The sequence below is a fragment of the Asterias amurensis genome, chromosome 12 (assembly GCF_032118995.1).
Source record: "Asterias amurensis chromosome 12, ASM3211899v1".
Classification (NCBI taxonomy): domain Eukaryota; kingdom Metazoa; phylum Echinodermata; class Asteroidea; order Forcipulatida; family Asteriidae; genus Asterias; species Asterias amurensis.
Genome location: NC_092659.1, coordinates 14,454,006 through 14,471,171, shown reverse-complemented (window position 1 = coordinate 14,471,171; position 17,166 = coordinate 14,454,006). Strand labels below are relative to the sequence as shown.

The 17,166-nt window shown below is 40.9% G+C and overlaps 1 protein-coding gene across 4 annotated transcripts in view; it reads left to right on the top strand.

The window, feature by feature from the left end:
- The window catches only part of LOC139944839 (F-box-like/WD repeat-containing protein TBL1XR1), a 64,497-nt gene that overhangs the window by 6,412 nt on the left and 40,919 nt on the right, over nucleotides 1-17,166 (top strand). For all 4 annotated transcript variants that reach the window (XM_071941962.1, XM_071941963.1, XM_071941964.1 and 1 more), the window contains exons 3-7: nucleotides 737-882; nucleotides 3,959-4,139; nucleotides 8,483-8,615; nucleotides 13,926-14,064; nucleotides 14,690-14,912. In XM_071941962.1, coding sequence (XP_071798063.1) covers nucleotides 737-882; nucleotides 3,959-4,139; nucleotides 8,483-8,615; nucleotides 13,926-14,064; nucleotides 14,690-14,912 — 822 coding nt within the window. The remainder of the gene's footprint in view (nucleotides 1-736; nucleotides 883-3,958; nucleotides 4,140-8,482; nucleotides 8,616-13,925; nucleotides 14,065-14,689; nucleotides 14,913-17,166) is intronic.

Below are 17,166 nucleotides of genomic sequence, written 5' to 3'. Positions count from 1 at the left end.
ATTTCTTCCTTGGTAAAAACAGGTTTACCAACCAAATTTACATTTGTTGCATATTGCTCCTTACTGGTGTTCAGCTGTTGTTTGCTTATGCTGTAAATCACATGGACATTTGGCTGGTAATGCTATGTTTCATGCTAAGCAAATTTTTGTGCTTAGCAGCTCTATGAAATTGGGCCCTGAGCTTGAGTTTGGTGTTCTTACCTGCTTGGCCACATCATGCCAGAGAAAGGAGACTAGACAAATTGAACAAAACAACATGAATAGAATGGATTTAAAATTATGTTTTAGGAAAGGAACAAACGATCGTGATGTATCTCGCAAAGCAGTCAATGCAAAGAGTATCGCCAAGAAATTTAAACAGAAATAAAATGTGAATTCTTTATATTTTGAGTTTATTTGGAGCTGGTTGCCTGTAAATTGCCTTGTGTGAAATCAATATTGATCAAGTAATTGCAGCATCACTGACACTTTGTTAAATCGTTGCCTACCCGCTGCTAAAATATAGGATTTGAACTGCCCCTGGCTACCGGGCAAACTCGATGGTCTAGTTGCCAAGACACTGCTCTAGAATTGCAAAGGTCGTGGGTTTAAATCCCACCCGAGTAATTATGCCCATGATTTTTTTCACAGAACTCGGGAAAGTACTGCGTTTACAGTCGACGATGCAAACACATATCGGTGTAAGGTCAAAACAAAAATTAACATTTTGTTTGTTTTTGTTTTGTTGTATCTGCAGGTTTTTCACATTCAGCGTTCACATTTGGCATTGAGAGCCACATCAGTCAGTCCAATATCAATGGGGCGTTGGTGCCCCCAGCAGCTCTCATCTCAATCATACAGAAAGGACTCCAATATGTGGAGGCAGAAATCAGTATCAATGAGGTAAGGTAGAATGAGTTGAGGGGGGGGGGGGGGGGGGGGGGGCGGGCGCTTCGGGATGCAGGGGTTGCCCTGAACTTTTTCAGTGACTAACCAGCAGGACCAGTTTAGCTTGTCTGTCAGCTTTTTCAGTATTTGAAATGAAATAGGGATGCTTTTCAACACTGAACTAGCCAGCCGAACCACTTGGAATGAATTCTGACTGGTCTTGAGGTGGTTTTACTGGTATTTGGCTAGCGGACCACTGTTAAGGGAGAACACTGGGGAGGCTACATATAGGTGGCTGATTGTCTGGGTATGTTTGCCGTAGACCTTTGTCATGCTTCCACCATCTTGGTCATGTTCCCTGTATCCAATAGCAGTAATGAATGCTAGTATTCATTGTACAACAAGGAACCAGACTATTTTTCACTCCAGCCTCGGCTTGGTTACATTGATTTGAAAGAGTGTAAATCAAGATGGTTGCACTATAATGAGGTCTGTTTTATAGACCATTTTGACGCGCACCGGGCGCGCAAGTGTTGAGCACCGCGTGCCATTTGCTGCGGTGTCTTCAATGCTTACATTGTGCATAAAAAGACACCGCAGTTGGCGCTACCAATTTTGTTTCGTCGGATTGGTGTATATACTTGTGAGCTGTGCATCAGGATTTTCCCGTAACTGTGGTCTGCTGTCCAGTTTGTAAAATGAAAAAATCTCTCAAAGTAGTCTGGCTAGCAATCTGAAGACAATCAGGGCCCAATTTCATAGAGCTGCTAAGCACAAAAATTTTCTTAGCATGAAATGTCTCCCTTGATAAAAACAGGATTACCGACCAAATTTCCATTTGTTGCATATTGCTTGTTTTTATTCAGCTGTTGTTTTTGCTTATCCTGAAAATCATGTGGAAGTTTGGTTGGTAATCTTATTTTTATCAAGGAAGAAATGTCATGCTAAGCAAATTTGTGTGCTTAGCAGCTCTATGAAATTGGGCCCAGAGCATACGGATGAAAAGGTTGAGTTGTCGGAACACTGGTTCTTCTCAGAACCACAACTGCTCAAAAGAGGTTTATATTCAATGGTGTCTTTGCAAACCTCACTCGATTGTTTTTCCCACCATGCAAAGTTTCAAATCCTACTCCTGCTGGCTAGTTCAGGGTTCAAACATATCCCTCTTTAAGGGGTGGGTATAGAAGGGAAAGGGTCTTGCTATTTTATTTGGTAGAGGAAACTGACTCAAGCTGAGCTATGTACCACTTTAATTTGGTAGGGGGAGGGGTGGCTTCACGGTAACCCGCAACATGTTCTTTATTGCATGTACAAGCAAGTGTACACAAAGCATGCCGCAGTGTGACCATGAGTCAGATTACCAGGGATGATTCATCAATGCATCAGGGACATTGTAAACCGGACCAATCTGGAGTGATCCGGACGGAGCTCCGGGGTCACTCCTTCTTGCACTTTGCCAATACAACTTTCTTAAAGAAATGTGTGAAACAAGTTTGGAGTTCGATTTGTAATGATGTTGCTAAAACATGAACATTGTGGTTTGCAATACCGGTAGTACGTTCTACTTTTTTTTTTTTTGGAGGGTGGGTTATTTTTAAGGGTACTTTTTGTCAGAACTTGGGCCTGATTTCATAGAGCTGCATAAGCAGAAATGATCGCTTAACAAGTTTCTGCTTAGCAAAAATGAGCAGGATACTGATCAAAAATGTTTTATCTCTCATAGCAGTTTGGCTTGTACCCTTATTTTGGTAAGCACTTTTTTGTTGTGGTTAGCAACTTTTGTGCTTTTAAGCATCTCTATGAAATTAGGCTCTGCTTAGAGCCGCTTAAAGGAACACGTTGCCTTGGATCGGACAAGTTGGTCAAAACAAAAGCGTTTGTAACCGTTTTTTATAAAATGCATATGGTTGGAAAGATGTTTTGAAAGTAGAATACAATGATCCACACAAGTTTGCCTCGAAATTGCGTGGTTTTCCTTCTACTGTGCGAACTAACATGGTCGGCCATTTATGGGAGTCAAAATTTTGACCCCCATAAATGGCCGATGTGTTAGTCGACGAGGTAAAAGGAAAACCACGCAATTTCGAGGCATGTTTGTGTGGATCATTGTATTCTACTTTTACAACATCTTTCTACCCATATGCATTTTATAAAAAACGGTTACAAACGTTTTTCAAAGACCAACTCGACCGATCCAAGGCAACGTGTTCCTTTAAAGTAGCATTAGCTTTTCTGTTAAGCAAAAATGAGCAGGATACCAGAGAGTCATTGAATGATTTACCTTGTACACATGTAGTAATACATTGTGTAGCCCAGCAATATAGGGGTTGCTAACTCCTATGTGTGCTACAGACTGTTTGCGGTCAGTGTGCACAAAACATATTTAGTCAGAATATTTTGCTGTGCAGGATGGAGCAATTATTACCAACTAAAAACATTTAAAGGTGGTTATTCTTTTTGTTCTCTCTTTATTACACTAGCCCGGTCCTGCGTACTTTGTCTATGAAAAAAAAAGGTTATAGGCTGTCAATTGCCAGTTCACAACTTGCCCTGTGGGCTTTAATGTACTCAAAACTGTGCAACCTAGTTGTTCATAATGCTCATGTTTCATCCTTTTCAAAAATGAATAATAATTTTCAAAAAAGGTTCTTTCTTTTTTCAATTTGACCATTAAACTGGTTGTGATCACTACATTAATAGGCCTACATCAGAAAGATAGTTTTAACAAAACAAGTTTTCTGGGGCAGATAAATTTCCATTGTTTATGTACAATGTAGTTCTGTGCATGTGCCCATTAGCAAGAACAATGGATCCACCTTTCCTGACACCTACAATGTACATGGTAGGATCCCAAAAGTTTTCTATTTTAGTGAGTGATTTGCAGAATGATCAATCTTGGCCCTTTGTTGGGCAACATGTGGGGGTATTTAAGCTATAAATAAATAAACAAAATATAAGTTTAAGTTCAGACAACAGAAGGATTGCGAAGGACTTCAGAATGTAAGGGTGCACCAAGGCCACTCTCTGTACCTTGAGACAAAACTGCTATCCTTGACCAGTTTTCATAATTTTCTTGTGTTAATTTTCTCAGGATGGGTCGGTGATGGACAATGGGTTCGATTCCCTGTCTCTGATAGACGCTGTCATGCCAGACGTCATCTCATCACGGAAGAGTGAACTGACGAGGCAGGCGGCCGCCAACACAAATAACACCAATAAAGTGGACGGTGCAAATGCCAATGGTGACGATGTAGCTCTCAACTCATTACAAGGTACGTAGCAGGCGTGTATGCTTCGCTTTTGATAGGGCAAGGGCACCAAGGCATTTTCTCCTTGGAAGACAGTTTCACTGCAGCAGCTCGTAAGTCAAAGGACACAGTCCTAATTGTAAATTTCTACTGGAGCACTTCAAGGGCACCAAGGCAATGACCAGGGGGCATTGAGGCAATCGCCTTTGTTGCCTTTGTTAACTATCAGGCCTGTTGTAGGTCAAAGGTCAAAAGTACCCTGGGACTGTGGTTTGTTGACCGGCCTGGTTTGTAGGTCCTCGCAGACGGTCCTTGCTGGTATTCCGTCAGCCATTTTGAGAAAATGACAGGATATGATGAATTCGGGTGGTGTCAATGTTGGGTGTAGACTTGATTTGTTGCAATGTTTACGGAATTCTGTGCATGTGTATGCCATTGGAAATAGTTCACAAACTTGATCTGTCTGGTGTTTCTTAAGCCGGGTGCATACTTCCAGCGAATGTGAATGCGGTACGAATTTTGACGTTACAAATTTGCAATGAATAGTTTGCAACAGTTGATTAGATGGTAACTCCTGCAAAACATTAACAGTGAAAAAAGCCTTGTGATGTTGAAAAGTATGAACTGGGCTTAAGCCTCTTCCCATTGGTGTATAATGCTTGAGATGTTGACGATCATTTGATGAGGGCCATACTGCATGTACTGGCCCCAACTTCATGGAGCTGCTTAAGCAGAAGATATTACTTAACACTTTTCAGCTTAGCAGAAATGAGCAGGATACCAGTCACAAATAGTACATGTGACTTTGTGTTTTGGCTGGTAACCTTATTCTGGTAAGCGTAATTGTGTTGTGCTAAGCTACTTTATGTGCTTAAAACAGCTCTCATTGGATATTTACATTGGAAAAACTAAGAGCATGGGAAACGATTGAAGGAGGATCAAGGCCATGGCCCATGTGTAAGTCTCGGGCTTGTAGTTACAGTGAGAGATTCCCTTGTATACATGTATGTAGCATAACAAAGTGCTACAGAAAATGCCCCAGAAAATGCCCCAGTTACTACCAGACTTTGCTGCCCAATGTTGGCATTCAGTGTGCACAAAATAAAGTTAGTCTAACCATTATGCTTTAAGACGAAATCGTTCCTCTGTGACATGCATCAAAGATTAAGGGCAGGAAGCTCTGCTTAGCCATCCTCGATTGTTATACCTTAGTAATATATTGTGAAGTTTGATTGGTCGAGAACCAATCACGTGCCGTGCAACAAATACGCATGGACCATGGCTGCACAACGCGGCGGATAACATGAGTGATGTTAACCTGTGTACATCAACTTGATCGTTCCCACCGTTGGTCGATTTCCAGCGCTTAGGACCCCCTATAGTACGAAACGGCCGCGGGTTCGAGGGAACAGTGAGGAATGGTATCTTATTTGAAAAACTGTTTGTCTGCTTATTAATCTATGCATACTCCGTCGTTATAATGTTTGAAGATGACAACATAACTTTGAAAAGAGGAATAATCATGTTACCAAGGTATAACAAAACAATTGTTGCACTCTGTGATTGGGGTCCATAGGTTTTGTACACCCTCGGGGGAAAATGACACCCTCTGTACACAACACCATGGACCCCGTCACAGCGTGCAACAATTGTATATTGTATCTGCACCTTGCAAAGTTTCAGGTCCTACATGTACTCGACGAGCACTTGGCCCATACATGTAGATCCCTGTAATGTAAGAGCGCTTTACTTGTGAGGGTAGTAGGCAGCCAACGGTGCTACCACCACCCTGGAATTGTGGCCCTGGATAACGGCAGCTCAAGACCTACACCCTTTGAGTCTAGACATCACTCTACACAGCTTACATTCCCCTCTAGTGACTCAGTTAATTAAGTTATCTCATTAGCTTGTTTCTCTGTCACTCGTAGCTTCAGGTATCTGGGTTGAGGTCTTTGCACCGCAGTACGACTGTCGAGTACCTGCAAACACCTGTGGGTCTCGTTGCGAATTCTAGAGCCAGAGTGAATGACTTTTGAGTCAACTCACATGTGTAACACTGTCGCAAGTGCAGAGATGTTGTGGCTTGTGCTTTGTATTTTAAAATACTCCTACTGTCTGACCATTCAGTATCATCCACTGTGGTTTTGAATAGTTCATTGTAGATACGTAGCTGTGTCAGCCTGCAGGCCTGCACTATGATTGTTGAATGCATCAACTACACACAAATAAATGTATAAACACCTGTAATCAGGGACCTCCTATTGTTATTATGTAGGTCCCAGATTTAAAGTGTGAACACCTACCCACCCAAGCGTGCATTCATGGACCTCCTGTTGTCCCTCTTTTGTTTATACTCTACTTTTTTTGCCACAGCTCCCATTGGTTTTGTACACACTCTCCCACTGTGGACCTTTCCCGAACCGTGGACCCTATTGTCCTCTTTTGTTGTAGGTCCATGATTTGAACGTGTATACCAACCCACATTTACTCTACATATATGTATGCATTCACTCTTTTTGACCAGGTAAATCAAGGTCTTCTGTTTGTTGTCCCATTGTTTGGACTAACATGTAGGGGTTATTTGTGGCGTCCCCATTGTTTTTGTTCGAAAGTGAAAACATCTTCGCTCTCTCAAAACACCTTGACTCCTTTTCGTTAATGACCTTGGTTTCAAGACCTGGATATCCCACTCAAGAACAAGACAGACAATTAAATCTTAAACCAAGATTGAGATCAAAACAGAACTGGTTCCCCCCCCCCTTCCCACCTACAAGACCGATTACAGCACATGTTGTAACGTACATGTATGTAAAAGTCTTTGGTACCTTGGGTTTTGATGATGCAGGGTACCATACCTTGACCTGATTGTCAAACTATTGACATTAGGATGGATCCCCTTTCCTCTCTGGTAGAGTGATTCAGCCATTGGTTGTCTGTTTTTTTTTATGCGCAGCAACAGAATTTCTGTCAATGTCAGATCTGACAGTTCTCGTTAACTCACACTATAGTTGTCATTGTGCGAGATTCATCTTGACATGTGAATATGTGCCTAGACAATAGATGACAACCTTCCCGTCTTAAAAAGTCACAGAGGTTTGACAACAGAAAATTATAAGCCTATTTTGGCGAGTAATGACACAGAAGTTCTGTGACATATCAAAGTGTCATTGCACTGAGATACTCATAAGGTCAGAGGGCTGTTGGGAACTACTCAAGGCATGTTTGATCATTGCTTTCAACGTGAATGTTAATTTACCGGGATTGATGTTATATGCCCATATCGGCGGTTTTTGCCTGTGACACATTATTGTGCAGGCTATTAGTAGAATGAACATCCGGCATGATTGGGCAATAATACGCGCATTTGGCATCAAATGTCTGGAAAAAAAGAAAGTCTAAATGTTTCCATCCCAGCTTATTAAGGAGCAAATAATCCAGGTCCCAATTTCATGGAGCTGCGTTAAAGCACAAACAGTAGCTGAGCACATAACAAGTATGCTTACCAGAATTAAAGGTTACCGGCCAAAATGCCATGTCTCATGGACTAATTGTGACTGGTTTCCTGCTTGTATTTGCTTAGCATCATAGTATTGTTAAACAGTAAACACAATTGTCTGCTTATTATGGCCAAGCTTGAGACTCGGACTCTGAGCTAGCATTTGGCCAGCAGACCAATGTTAAAGGAGAACACTGCATCCAGGCATGCAGCTGATCAGCTAATTTCTACCTTTTTGGTGTCTTGTCTGTGGTATTGCACAGTACATGTACTTCGGGTCTTTTGAACACTAAAATGTACCTTTAACCAAGAAAAGTTGTGCTTTACCCCAAGTGTTTTCAGTTAACCTTCTGGAATTGAGTCACACAATTATCATCTGGTATTGCTACATGTACAGTGTATGTACTTTACCATACTTTGTACCTGAAGCAAAGATTCTGCTGATTAGAGCAAACTAAAGGTGAATCAAATGCAGAATTCCGAATACTAATGTGGCTTTAATTTTGATATTAATCAAGTAAACTGTGTGATTAGAGCGTGCAAACCTTTAAGGCTTAATCACTTCAGTATAAAAGACCAGCATAACCGAAGTTGGCAATACTGGTCAGATTTGGATTCCTATAGGGATTATTGTTCCTGCAGGGACATATTTGCTCCGGAGTTGCGACGATATCTCAAAAATGTGATCATCTTTTGAAATGAAATGTTCACATGTTAGTTTGATTGTTGTACACATGTATACATTTATATGTAGGAATAAAACAATCCAATGATTCCAAAACCAAAGGTATACTTAGATTTTAAAACCACAACGACCTGCATTGTTTATTCCAGTCTTTTTAAAATGTACCTGAATTTATATTTTCTGTAGCCAACCACATGGAGTCGATGGAGATTGACGGCGGTGTAGAAATCCCAGCCACCAAGGCAACCGTTCTCAGGGGTCATGAGTCAGAAGTCTTCATCTGTGCCTGGAATCCATGCAACGACCTTTTAGCGTCAGGGTGAGTGAATGGTTATATCACCCCCTCCCCCCTCCTCCACATGCCCCTGGATCAAAAACTAAAACCTTTTGCTCACCGTGTGCATATTGAATCCATGCAACGACCTTTTAGCGTCAGGGTGAGTGAATGGTTATATCACCCCCTCCCCCCCCCCTCCTCCAAATGCCCCTGGATCAAAAACTAACCTTATGCTCACTGTGTGCATATTGAATCCATGCAACGGCCTGTTAGCGTTAGGGTAAGTGAGCGGTCACGTTACCCCCCCCCCCCCTCCTCAAAATGCCCCTATGATCAAAAACTAACCTTGTGCTTTACTGTGTGCTTATTGAATTCACGCAGAGTGAGTGAATGGTCACCCCCCCCTCCCCCCCCCCCCCCCCAATGACCCTGGTGTTTAAAGACCCTTGAACATCATACTGTGACCGTACCCACTTGTGGCTTCGGTAGGTCTGGAATATCATATGTGAAAGCGCAAGGCCATTTTGATTTTGCAAAGGGCACTTGTATTGGAAAATCAGAAAGTCTATGGGAAGTTTTGGAAACGGCACTAAGGCCAAGACCAGGGGCAACAGAGGCAATGGCCTCCTTGCTCTTCCAGGCCTGCTTTGGTTATAGCCAATAGTTCTACAAACTTGTACCTTCAGGGTGACCAGCCAAGTTACTCAGGGCCCAGCTTCATAATAGGGTACCAATCACATATTGTACACAGCGTTCTATTTTGGCTTGTAATTTTCTTCTGGTAAGCCTAATGTTTTAGTACTTGCTGTGCTTGCAGTATAGCTCTATGAAGTGGGGCCCTGATTTAAGCCACTTGTAACCTATCAAACTTGTAGGCATCAATGGGTGTAGAAGCAGTTTCTAAGTGGAAGTTAAAGGGTGTATGTACTTTTTGTAGGACAAAAAACACAATGTCCACAGATTTACACTAAACTTACACAGTTTGAAGATAATGATAGTAGAAAGCTTCCCTGAAAATATTACGTGCTGAGGTGCTGTAGTTTTGGGGAAATGAGTAAAACAATGTCATGAAAATAATTTTCGTCTCATGAGACTAAAATTATTTTAAGCATTTACAAACGTATTTTCATGACATTGTTTTACTCATTTCTCAAAAACTACAGCACCTCAGTAAGTAATATTTTAAGGGAAGCTTTCCACTATCATTATCTTCAAACCCTGTAAGTTATATGTAAACCTATGGACATTTTGAAAAAGTACCCGAATCCTTTTTAAAGAAGTGGCTCAAGATAATTTAGGCACACCAATCTTATCAAAGACCAATTAGCCTTGATTGAGTTGAATAGATCCAGTACTACATTTTTTTTTTTTAATTGCAAGAAAAACCGATCCAAATCGGTCTAGACGTCACGTTGTTATATGAAGAATTCCTTATGTCCAGATTTCTTGAAACCCAAAGTTCCACACTCTTGACACTGTGTCACACTTGTAGCGTCTGACGCATCGCGCTGTCAGCCAGCGTGCCACTATCTGTCACGCCAACCCTCTCTTTGCGATTCTCATCAAATTTCATGTACCTTTAGGCAAGATGGTTTCAAACAGTTGTACTTAAAAAGTACAAACAGTAACTTCAACCTTGAAAGTTTGGAATCATTCCTCCCCAGTCATATTGTAGGAAAAAAGAAAACCCATCGAAGGTATAAATAATTACTGAGTCATCAATACACTGTTGATGTCACTCAGAATTACAGAAAACGTGTATGTCATATTATTTCAATTGTTTGTAAACCTGCCGTGCTTCTATTATTAGTGTCATGTCTCTTCTTTGAATTAATACTCAATTTAACACCCACCTGTGGTAGTTGTTTCAGTGTTGTCATCGATGAGGGGATCCCTGGAAACGGGGTTGAAAAACCTTTAGAAGGTTTTATTAATGGGAGATCTTTGGACGGTCCTTTTTCACAGTTCTTGCCAGTAGTGCGCAAGCTCAGACTCTTGACGTGCAATACGGAGCATGTGTGCGCACGCTGAGTACCGCAAAAAAGGACCGACAGCATCTCAAACGTCTCCCATTACGTAGCATTCAACCTGGCAGGTATTCTGGTCAGTAACGTTACTGGTCAGATTAAAAGCAGGCATGTGAGACTTCCTCTTTTCAGCTGATTTCCTCTTTTGGTTTTGACTTTCCTTTTTTTTCTTCACTTTCTGTGCACAAAAGTATAGGAATAGTATCTTTTCCTCTTTTTTTCTTGTCCAGTTTTCTCTTTTCCTCTTTTTTCATGGATAGTTACTCACATGCCTGTAAAAGGTTGGTGAGAGGACAAGGTACACGTTATTGCATACACGTGAGCTGCCAAATCTCCCTGACTCTGCAGAAAGTTCCCTGAAAGGGTGCCAATGTTTTCCATGTTGTAATGAACAAATTTGTAGCCAACACACATTCATGACGATATACTACAACGCACATGATGTAATGTGGGCAATATTACACTCAAAGCAAAAACGTGCAGCAAGCCTCCCTAATGAATCAACTTCATATTAATTAGATGTTTCTGAAACAATGAGAAAACCATGTTTAATAAATCAAGTCCTGGAATTACACGGAGGTTACTGAGGCAATGGCCTCTGACCCCTCTGTTGCCCCTGGTCTTTGCTTTCATGCCCCTTCAAAAGTGTCCTATAGACTTTACCTTGGTGCCCTTTGCAAAATGAAAATGGCCTTGTCCTTTCAAAGATGAAATTCCAGGCTTGTAAATCTCACTTTAACAGTGACTTTGGGATAAGCCACAGGGGTTACTGCGGTACATGGCCAGCACTCTTCCTCCATTTCTAAAAACGGGAGTGGAGCCAAAACCAATAAATCTCACTCATTGACAATCTCCCACACATGGCGTTCTGCAGAACCCAATCCATTTTACTGTTTGTTGTTCATCCTCCATTGTACAAAGCCGTCCCAACTCCCAAATTTGCTGGTTTCCTCTTGCCGCTTTTCAGACATCGGAGGCAGGTCTCATCACACTCGATAGTTAATTCCTTATTGACTTCATCCCCGTAGATTATGTGAATAAATTCTTCCTAGTGGTGTCCCATGTAACGTCTCGCCCTTCAATAAGAGACTTTTGGGGACACTAGGTGGCAGCAGACTTACCTCATAAGTCCATTATTTTGGTTATGCGCGCGTGGTCAAAACTACATAAGTCTGCTGCCACCTAGCATTTGAAAGTCTCCCACTGCGGGCCCACAGTTCAGCTGTCTTTCATTGTCGGCTGTAGCCACCCTACCTCAAAAGTCTTCAAATGGAAAAAATATATGCTATTTTCACATGTTTGGACTTCCTACAAAGTTTACCATGCTTACCCTCCATAGGGTGTCAAATTAAATTGATAAGATCTATAGAGAATGTTTTAACAGTGTCTTGTTGACGAAGTTGAGTGAGTGGCGCACCCCCTCCTCCCTCCCATCCTTCCTCCGTCTTCCCCAGGGGCGGATGTTTTTATACTTCTACAGGATGTGTCCCTAAGATTCTCCAGATTTAGTTGAGACGTGAAGAACAAAACTTTCAGTTCAAATTTGGAGGATTAATTTTCGATTTATATAGGAATTTAGAAACAAGCCTTCACTGTGAATTTAGAAAATTTGTTTCTTGAGAAAAAAGGGAACTTTGTCTGCTCACTGTTAAAACACAGATTAATTTGGTTGCAAGTTAGAAGAAAGTATTTGGATTTAAACTTAATCTTTACAGACTGTGCAAGTCTGGCATTTTCAATCTGCCAGAAAATTTGTTTCTTGAGGGGGGAAAAGGGAATTTTGTCTGCTTGAAGTTAAAACAGGGGTGAATTTGAAAGACGTTTTAATTTCATTTACAAGTGTGTGTGTGTAAATGAAACATTTGGATAAACTTCTTAATCTTTGTAGACTGCAAGTCTCACTTATTTATTCTTCTAGAACCACGCTGGTCCTAACCATTTTAAATTTACATTTAACTTAAACATATTGGATACAAAGTTAATATAGTTGGGAAAGTAAAATTTAACCATGAAATTTAATAAATCAACAAAGAAATTTGGAGAGTTAGACTTGACCTCTGTTTCCAGTCACTTGTAACCAATTAAGAATGTCACCCAACCGCTGTTCATTTTACCACCTACATCAAATGTAATGGACGCACAGATTCAGGTGTGATTGACAGATGGGGTTTAAAAAAATAATCATCTCATTAAAGTTTTAATTTTGTTTAACCCTTTAGCCCGCATAACGCCCGGAGACGCCCTGCGTATGACCACGCAAACCGCCCGCACGCGCCCATGCAGTTTGACATGGTGTAATTTGAGTTATACACATGCGATTATAACGCAGCAAACAGCCGTAGATAGAGCGCGATCTCAAGATGTCAACAGTCTAAAAATAGCACATGGTCCGCATAAGAAAAAATGACGTAAGGTTCAAAGGTCGAAAGTCATTTCACAATCAAACAACGCATGTATGAGTGGGTGCTTTTTCTCTGTGTGGAGCCGTACGTTTTCTCTGTGTAGCCGGACCGTATAGGGGATGTACCACGTACTACGCGCGCATGTACACAGTAATGGCAGTCTTCCGCTTGTTTCGCGTCAAACTTTCTGGTGTTTTTACACATGGAATACCGCGATTTGAAAGGATTTTACAAAAGATTTTAGGTACAGAATGTCTGTTGATAATAGAGGCATTCATTTTCATTTCTCAAGGTATGTTGTGATTATTTTCAACCACTTTTCATAGCTTTATTTTCCTGTCGGACGACAGTAAAATTGAAAAAACTTGTGTGCACAACTTTCCACGTAAACAAACCTTCACTTGATACGCAAACAATGTTTTCAATTTGTTTGGATCTCTCTTGTGTTTCCAACCTGAAAGCTTGAATTTTGTGAGACAAACAAAGCAACTGTGACAATCATCCACAAGATAATTTCATCCTCTACAAAATAAACTCAACTTGTAACACAAGAAAATAATCACACCGACAGTTATCCAACGTTTTTTTGGATAGGGCTGGAAATCGATTGAATTTTCCTGGCGCACTAAGGAGCGTGTGACATTATGTTTAATGTTGCGTGCGTGCTAAAGGGTTAAATTTTTTAATATTAACAAATTATTTGCATTGTATAAAACATAAAATTGTATTCATCATACATGTAAAATGCTTTGGAGTATTTTCATTTTCAAGAATTTCGTACAAATAGAATTGTTTTAAAAGATGAGATTACATCATAGGGGAAAAAACCTTGTTCTAATTGTTTTCTCGCATATGCATAAGTCTTATATAGACTATAGATAATGATTAAAGTTGACATATTTGTTTTAATTTGTTATTTGCAGTTCTGGTGACTCAACAGCGAGAATATGGAACCTTAGCGAGAATAACAGTAGCCCTCATCAATTAGTACTACGACATTGTATTCGAGAAGGTGGTCAAGATGTTCCTAGCAACAAAGATGTTACCTCGTTAGATTGGAACGTAAGTATTAGTCTTTCGGGTATTGACCCATTTCACCTGACGTCATCATCAGAATAATGATGGATGCGGCATTTTGGTGGTCAATGTCAACGTGTGTTATTCAGTGAAGTGCGCATTTTTAGGTGACGCAGCGCTTACACGTAAGCCTATTGACCACCAACATGGTGAGCGTGGCATCAGTCGCCGCTTGTGACGCGCGTGCAAGGGGTCAATATAGTGCTAACACACATCAGTGAATATGGATAAAAAAACTAAAATTAGTATTCTTTATCCCCGATGCAAATTTAACATCTATTGAAAGTGTAATGCAAAGACAGGTCTTGAGCTCCGTTCTGGATGGGGCACAGCAAATATCCTTTGGTAAAGGGGAATTTGTTTTTTCTTGAGGAAAATGTAAATGGAAATTTGTATAAAGGTACCACAGCAAAAGCTGAGGTCTAGCTAGAGAGCAAACTTGACCTCTAGCTAGACCAGCATGCCCCTCATTCAGCGCCTACAGCGTGTGTACCGAGTATTTGCGATAAGGTCTATGGTGTAACCCAAAATCCCACAATTTTTTTCGAAATCTGCCCTTGATGTCACGAAAGCGCCCTCAATTGATCAATTCCCCGTTGTGTTTCCGCAGTGTGACGGTACCCTGTTAGCAACCGGCTCCTACGACGGCTACGCTAGAATATGGTCGACAGACGGCCGGTTAGTTAGTACGTTAGGCCAACACAAAGGCCCCATCTTTGCACTGAAATGGAACAAGAAGGGCAACTACATACTCAGTGCCGGGGTGGACAAGACAACAATCATCTGGGACGCCCAATCAGGAGAGTGTAAACAACAATTTCCCTTCCATTCAGGTACGTGTTTAAAATCATGCCTGTATGCTTCGTTTCTGAAAGGGCAAGGGCACCAAGGCCTTTTTTCTAGGTAATGGAAGAAATTGTAAATTTTTACTGGAGTATTTTAAGGGCACCAAGGCAAATGACCCGGGGGCATGGAGGCAATCACTTTCATTGCCTTGTGAAGTATCAGGCCTGAAAATTTTTAAGGGGCCATTCATAATAGTCGATGTTTTAGGAGTGGGTTGGTCAAAAGAAATGACTGAGAATCCAAACTCAGTTCTAATTGAATAAATACTTCTTCAACAGCCGTAGCCAAACCTCACTTAATTTGAACTCGACCTGTTAATGAGATTAAATAGCTTGATAAGTGTCTCTCAAATAATGTTACAAATTTGCAGCTCATCAAAAAACTTAAAGGAACACGTTGCCTTGGATCGGTCGAGTTGGTCTTTGAAAAGCCTTTGTAACCGTTTTTTATAAATCGATATGGGTAGAAAGCTGTTGTAAAAGTAGAATACAATAATCCACACAAACATGCCTCGAAATTGCGTGGTTTTCCTTTTACCTCGCCGACTAAACGCGTCGGCCATTTATGGGGGTCAAAATTTTGACTCCCATGAATGGCCGACCATGTTAGTTCGCACAGTAGAAGGAAAACCACGCAATTTCGAGGCAAACTTGTGTGGATCATTGTATTCTACTTTTAAAACATCTTTCCAACCATATGCATTTTATAAAAAACGGTTACAAACGCTTTTGTTTTGACCAACTCGTCCGATCCAAGGCAACGTGTTCCTTTAAGGTATTTCTATGTGGAATTTTCCTGAATCCATAAGAATCCTACTGCATTCTGGTAACCCGACACCCAAACGTATTACTCTGACACACTCAGTTTGCTAGCTTCTTGCCTAGTATGGTTGCTTCAGCTCCACAGTCCATCAGAACTGTTCAAAACAAGTCGTTTCGGACTTGATAGATCTGGCTCGTCTGGGAACTGTAATTGCTCACAACGTTTGGCTGCATCCACATCTATACATCTGAAAGTATTTGATCAAAACCTGTGAAGTTGATGACCTGTGCCTTCCCTCGTTAATATTAAGTGAGAAGAAATCCTCATTCCTGTTTTGGGGTCAAGCTGGCGGTACTTTCTTGACAGGGAAGGGGGTGATTCTCAAGTGATATGGGGACAAACCCAAATGTTGACATCTTTTAAAGATTACACTGTAATGCTCTCATGTCTCTGAATGTCTGGATGTAAGAAGTTAGTTACCGCATCATTCCCCTCCACCCCTTTCTTTCCCTCCAAACCAAACCTCTTCTCGTCACCTTTAATCATTCTTAAGTCCTCAAATAGTTCTGCTAAAACAAAACATGGGCTACTCGTAAATGTCAGCCATCAATGTGCGAGTAATAAACACTGCTTTACAGGTACAAGTCTGCCCATTGACATTTCAAGATTGAACTGTGGTAGAGTGCCAGGGCAAGTCTTGAGTCGTCGTTGATTGATTCTGTTCAGCCTGAAGGGGGTTGATTGGGGGGGGGGTTGTTCTTTCGTAGTCTATCATGGTCTGTTACGCTTCCGGCTGAGGCTGTTAAGGTATACATCCTACATTGTGCGTCAAACGTCTCTGACTTCATTTACCCTCAGGCTACGGGAGTCGAGTTTTGTCAATGTAAACAGGCACTTGTAAACTGTTTTGTAAACAAATGAGTACTCACAATCTTCAAGATGTATGCATTCAAACTGGTGAGAGTCAATCAACGTCAAATTGCCTAGTTTTTCTTTGTCAAAGACCAGTATTCTCACTTGGTGTATCCCAACATATGGATAAAATAACATATCTGTGAACATTTTGGCTCAATTGGTAACAATCAAAAGTGCAAGAAAATGAAAGAAAAAAATTTGAGTTGCACAAATTTGTGTGCTTTCAGATGCCTGAGAAGCCTTTCTCAGATTCAAATATTTTAGTGAGAAATTACCGCTTTCTCAAAAACTTTGTTACTTTTTAGTTAGTTTTTAAGCTAATATACATTTTTAGTTATTACCAAATGTGGCTTTAATTCATTGAGAACAAGTTACATTGTTAAGTTTAGGTGACTGATGGCTTCAACCTTTACCATGCTTCCTCCAACTAGTCAACTTGTCACAGGGTTTGCCCTTGACTTTGTCCAGTGACTAACCAGTGATTTTGTCATTTCACTGGTCCTCCAGCTTTATCACTGGTCCACATTTTTCTCAAACACTAACACTAACAGGGTTTGCCCTTGG